We start from the raw sequence: 6,317 nt of genomic DNA, 5'->3' as shown, positions 1-6,317 counted from the left end.
TGTATACATATACATATACTGTATACATGGAGAACATTTCAACTTTGTCAACCTCAGAACCTCAGTAACAAATGTTCTACCTTCTCATACGTGCAGCTGCTATAACTCTCAGAGCTCTCTTTACCAACAATTCCACAAGCTACACAATATAAATACATACATTCCTACAAACCTTTGCATATAAACCTTTTTAACAAACAGGCTATTGCTATGGAAAAATAGCTACAAATCTAACACCTCTTAAAACTGCAATTAAGACATTTTAATGGCCTTAATTTTTACTAAATTGACTGAATACATTTTAAGACACCCTGTATTACAACTTTAAAAACCAAGCATTACAGCTGTTGTCCCAATACTCACTTTTACTTCTAATTCTTTTTCTTACAATATTACATTTTTTTTAAGTATTACAGCTATGTTTCCAAAACATTAGAAGCAGAAATAACACTTTTTTCTAGCTTTTTAAATCAAAGAAACCTAACTACAACTTTACACTGCACAATAATACTGTATTGTATTTTATAATGTTCTTCTGGACATGTTTCTTTTTCTGAAGTGGCTGTGATGTTAGCATGTTCAGGTCCAAACATCAGCACAGTGAGCAGGTCTGAAGCTGAACAAACACCACATCAGGCCATGAGAATATACAGTTTTCATGCCAGCATATGATCCTCAGTCCAAACCGGTCTGACAGGATAACCTGGATCTGATGGGACTCACCGAGACGAGTCTTAAACTCGATCTTCTCCTCGGGCTCCACGTCCTTCCTGTTGTAGAGGCAGAGGGGTCAAAGGTCACTCAGACAGCTCTGATTGGACAGAACTCCCAGTTTGTGGTGAACTGTCGCCTTAAATCAGGTACAGCTGGGGCTGGGCATGTCACTGTCTTTATACCAAAAACTGTTAAGTTGTGAAAAGACCAAAGCGGTAACCTCCATGATAATCTCCATCATCAACAGAGTCATAAACTGGAGGAGGTGACAGTTTACAGACATGTGTACATTTGATAAATGTGTGATGTTCCTCAGTACATGTCTTGTTTCATACTTGGCCTCTTTCTGGACTTTCTCCATCATGTCCTCTTCCTCTTTCTCCTTACTGGTGATTTCAGCTCTCACCTATAACACACACACAGGTGCAGGTCTTCATGATGCATCACTGAACTCTGCACAGTGGAAACACCGACTAGCAATAGTCACATCATGTTGTTTTCCGCAATGGGAATCTGAAGATGATGAGACCAGACTGAGACTCAGTGAATATGTGTGTGCTTGGGAGTGCAAATGAGTGAATGGACAAATAGTGTGAAAGTGCTCTGAATGTGCTGCAATGCATAAAAAAGCACAAGACAAGTATAGGACCATTTACCATACGGCACAGACCAATAAACTAAACCACGGACTGGACTCAGACACATTCTGGTGAAGACTCCACATTCACTAGTGCTGTTAGTCTCTGGATGGGATTTGTGGGAGATAACATAAACACACATCCTCTAAAGCAGGTTTAAAGGTGTTATTTGTAACCTGTCTGTTTGACTGCACAAACAGGTGTTATATGTTATGCAGATACTGTATATTTATCTTTGCACTATTTACATCCATTGAACTGTTAACTCATGTAACTTGTCTTCTTATTCTGCACTATTTCATTCCATCTCACTGCACTAGTGTTTTATAGCTTAATGTACTTTATGCAAAGTTTTAGATGCTAAACTGTATTTCGTTGCCTTGTACTTGTGCACGTGATGACAATAAAGTTTAATCTAATCTAATATATAAGGCAATCAGCCACACTATAACAAGCGATACAATATGATTTTACAATAAGAAAATTAGTAAAACCCCCATCAGAGACAACACCCATCCAGGTCTCCAGTGTTTCATAAAATGTTAATACATTTAACAACAAAATCCTTGATGTACTGAGTTTATTTTCTGACCTTCTGCAGCAGAGCAAAGTCCAGACCCTTCACCAAGTGAGTGTGCTCCATGTCACCTCCCAAAAACTTTGACTCCTGGATCAACTGACGACGTTTCTCTGCTGCAGACTTATCTCTGAAAAACACAGAACAATAAATCAGGAGCAGAAAATAAAACATGACCAAAATCGGGACCAGTCCCACAGCTTTGTAGTTAGCTGTGGTATTAGCAGTGTGAGCATTAGCGGTACTCACGCCTCAGCAGTGGGTCCTACAGCTCTGTAGTTAGCAGTGGTGCTAATCAGCTCTGTCTCTTCATAGTCTTTGTTGACCCCATCACGTCTCTCTCTCGCTCTGTCTCTGTATTTCTCAGCTAGCTCTCTCTCTCGCTCCATCTCCTGTTGACGTAGCTTAGCATAGTAACTGCAATAAAAAAAGATCATAAGTAGTTAATAGCAATAACTTAAATCAGATCAGCTAAAGACTACACAAATGAGAAAAAAAGAAATTTAGGCAAAACATCAGCCCAGTGGTGCTGGTTCCTAGCAAGCCAGTGATAGCATGTTAGCTGTTAAACATGGTATCACAGAAATGTTTAGCCTTTAAGGGGTCAGCATCAAAATCTGAGGAGCTTCTCATTCAGCTTTCAGACAACAGAAAAGTGTAAATGCAATAAACATTCTCCCATGTTACCATGGTAACCAGTTGCTGTAACACATCTATTGTCATTTACTAATACTAGGGTTGTAGCAGTCCAACCCATCCTGATCTGCAGGATAAATAAGAAGATGTCATCTAATCAATACTCACCTCTTCTTTTTCCTCCGCCTCGCTGCAGGATCCTCGTCCTCATTGTAGTCCCTTGGCATTCTGGGAAAAAAACGATCATTATCATCAGTGATCAGCTATATTTCTGCACTGACATCAGGTGTGACGTAAACATTATAAACAATGTTTTCTCTCGCAGGCACTCACTCATGGTGTCTGGACTTGGAGGGCGGAGCTGTAGAGGGCGCCGTCCGCGGTGTCATCAGCAGCTTCCTGAAGTCATCATTGGTCAGCTTGGACCTGAGGGGAGACACACAACATGTTAACATATGTGCGCACACACAGACACACAAACACACAGGTAAAGTAGGTAACACGGTAATATTCAGTAGTAGCAGCAGTATTCCCTACAGGTAAAGTAATGTAGCGAGGGATACTCAATATCAGTAGTACTGACCACAAGCAAAATACCATAGTAGTAATAGTAGCAGTAGTAGCAGTACTGACTACAGCTCAAATATCACAGTAATGCTCAGCAGCAGTAGTAGCAGTACTCACTGAGCAGCAGATCTGTGGTCGTCCACCTCGTGGCCATCAGGAGCCAGAGGGTTGGAGTAACTCTCAGCTGCAGAACACACAGACAGGATGTTAGTGCACAAAGTGGCAGCAGGGGGCTGCCAACACCCTGAGATAACCCAGGACAGAGTACTGTTTAAAGTACACTGTGGAGAACATGACCACCTGTAGTACTATGGGATACACACCTTTCTGCTGATATTTAACTGTTCCGCTGATCTACAGGTGCTGTAATCACCACCTGACTCAGACTGGATTTCTGAGGGCTCTGACTAAATATTATTTTCATTATTGATTAATCTACACTCAGATTACATTCTCGAATAATCAAGTGATCGCTTGATCCCGATACATGCTGAGAAGGCCATGTTACACTGAAGACAGTTCATTTTCTCGATCACCTGTTAACTCATTTGGTCCATGAAATGTCCGACAAAAAAACTTAAGTGTGAAAATAAATGCAGAGAAATCTGACAAAAATGTATAGAAATATTCTATAGTTGCCAATTAATGTTATGTTGATAAGGTCATTAATTTACCGAAAAACCTGCTTCAGTTTTACAGCTCAGTTGGTGTAACCTAAGTTAGTATAAACGGTGCCCAAAACACACAACACAACTTTATTTCCAACGGTTTATAGCTGAAACACCCGCGTTGCCGAGTTGGAGGGAATTCCACTATTACATTAAAATTCAAGTAATTGTATGCTTACAGCTTTATGTCATTTTAAAACAGCGAGGCAACTTTAAATCGACAGAAATGTAAACGGAGTCTGGCGTTATGTAATCGGAGAGCAAACGCAGCTAACTGCGCCGCGTCTCGTAGTTCAAAGTGATTCAGTGTTAACATGCCTTCGTAGAAAACGGCGTAATCCTTTTAACATGAATAATCGTCTTTAGTTACACCTCCATTAGGTTTATTTTTATCTGGATTAAAAAAAACTATCTCTTCAAATTACAGCTAGGCTAGCTCTTAGCAGGCTGACGTTGGTTGCACAAACTGTTGTCATGCTAATAAATCTCCAGCTAACAGACTTCTGTGGCTCCGACTTACTTTCGGGCATCTCAACGAAGCGTTGATTTTCTTCTTTACCCAGAAAATATCCCCGTTTAGTCGCAAAGACACCAACTGAACCTCACAGCGTCTATTTTTTTCACCCTCGCAGCTGGTCAGTTAGCTTAGCGTTAAGTTCTGCAGCGAAGCTTCGCCGTGCCGTGTTGTGATGTAGCGTCACTACCGCTTCCGTTAAGACAACAGCGCCTTCTACAGTACAGAGGTCCGCGTGGCACTCACGATATTTTACTGTTTCCCAATTGAACTCAATACACGAAACCACGTTTTTCTGTCAAACAAGTCTAACTTTGTTAATTTATGATGGTAGTTCGCTCAGAATCCTTCACTTGGCCCACAGACATTTGAAGACCAATAAACAAGATTAGACAGTAGCCTATTATTATTATTATTATGTGATTTCATCAAGCCAACAAAACAGAGACTGTTCAACTGTCTGGAGGAAGCTGTGCTGACTGCTGCTTGTCATAAATCTGACCTCAAAATCTCAGACACACAAAATGAAAACATGCGTATCAAAGCAGATAAACACCATGTTTTTTTATTTTAATCATTGCTGCATCTTAAAGTACAGTACATACAAATTCTCATCAGAACAGTCTGCAATGAGTTCAACAAAGATTTCACACACAGAAGAATGATTCTTTAATATATTTATTAAATATTGTATTCCTATAAGTTTGACTTTACAGTAAATCTACTCTCATAAACTGCATCATTTACTGTTATTTTTTTGCAACAAACACTACAGTCACAATAAAGCACAGCACGTAAACACTGCAGCATGTTGTCAGAAATCCAAAATAACACAAATATGGCATGTATTTGAAGTGTAAGACAATATTTATGACACATTTGTTTTTGGTTAAAATGATCCTAAAACTTCATCTGTTTCCGAACAGTACTTAAATTACAAACATGCTTCTGAATCACCTCCTGTGAAAAATTATACTTCTTCCCATTGTGAAACTTTTGGAGACGCATAACTCAAACTGAAATAAATTTATTTGTAGCTAAATAAAATGCACTTCACCCCTTTGTCATGTGTGGACAGCTGCAGTGAAGCAATGCAGCGCCCCCTTCAGGTCGGTTCAGTCACTGCTCCTTCTGCCGGTGAAGGACCTCCAGGACCAGCCGGTGCTCCTGCTGCAGTTATTCCGTTTTCTTTATTCTGGTTATTCTGTTGCTGATTTATTAAATTAATTTATCAACACAGTCACAGTAACGAAACATTTAAAACCCAGACAAAGAAACTCGTTTTATAAATGAAAGAGGAGAGGATCACTGCAGACCCCTCACACCCTGGACATGATCTGTTCGAACTCCTCCCCTCTGGACGGCGTTACAGGTCACAGTGCGCCAGCATGATCTGTTCGAACTCCTCCCCCTTCCCCAAGGCTGTCACTCTGACGAACATTTGACCCACGACAGTATGACTGGACAAAAACCCTCAGTGCAATACATTGCACAGATCCGTACAGGTCACAGTTTTTAAATACTCTACTTTTATTCCTATTTATCTCACTTCACAATGAGCATTCCTTTGTCTGTCTGCATTGTTTACTTCCTGTTTATACTGCATTATTTGTTGCTTGTTAATACTGCTTATTTTGTTATACTAGCCTTATGTTGGTTTACCGTTTACTTGCCCCTTGCACGGGGATACGTACATGCACTTTGAGAGCCGATGTACCAGAGTCAAATTCCTCGTGTGTCCGGCGCACCTGGCCAATAAAGCGGATTCTTATTCTGAAATCTATACAACAGCGTCAGCAAATGAAACCGAACACCACCAGACCTCCTCTGTGAACATCAGCAACAGTGATTTATGAGGAGACTCCTCTCAGTAAAGGCTTTATGATCTGTAAATATAAGATCAGATTTTATTGTCCACAGTGAAATTTGCATTTACACACAGAGCTGCTGTTGTGCTGTATTATAGTGGTTAAGGTGGATTTACTGTTAAGTCAGAATTCACG

General features: G+C 40.2%; 1 protein-coding gene across 1 annotated transcript in view; it reads right to left on the bottom strand.

Moving 5' to 3' along the window:
* Window positions 1-4,524, bottom strand: part of ik (IK cytokine) — a 17,378-nt gene extending 12,854 nt beyond the window's left edge. Inside the window, exons 1-8 of the mRNA XM_020590820.1 lie at window positions 4,321-4,524; window positions 3,250-3,316; window positions 2,899-2,991; window positions 2,734-2,793; window positions 2,179-2,346; window positions 1,945-2,059; window positions 1,050-1,120; window positions 724-770 (exon numbers count right to left, since the gene is read on the bottom strand). Of these exons, the coding sequence (XP_020446476.1) occupies window positions 724-770; window positions 1,050-1,120; window positions 1,945-2,059; window positions 2,179-2,346; window positions 2,734-2,793; window positions 2,899-2,991; window positions 3,250-3,316; window positions 4,321-4,330 (631 nt within the window). The 5' untranslated portion in view covers window positions 4,331-4,524. The remainder of the gene's footprint in view (window positions 1-723; window positions 771-1,049; window positions 1,121-1,944; window positions 2,060-2,178; window positions 2,347-2,733; window positions 2,794-2,898; window positions 2,992-3,249; window positions 3,317-4,320) is intronic.
* Between the last annotated feature and the right edge of the window lie 1,793 nt (window positions 4,525-6,317).

This window comes from Monopterus albus, unplaced genomic scaffold (assembly GCF_001952655.1).
Source record: "Monopterus albus unplaced genomic scaffold, M_albus_1.0 scaffold13.1, whole genome shotgun sequence".
Lineage (NCBI taxonomy): Eukaryota > Metazoa > Chordata > Actinopteri > Synbranchiformes > Synbranchidae > Monopterus > Monopterus albus.
The sequence above is the reverse complement of the archived record's forward strand: the minus strand, read 5'-3'. Positions and strand labels throughout refer to the sequence as shown.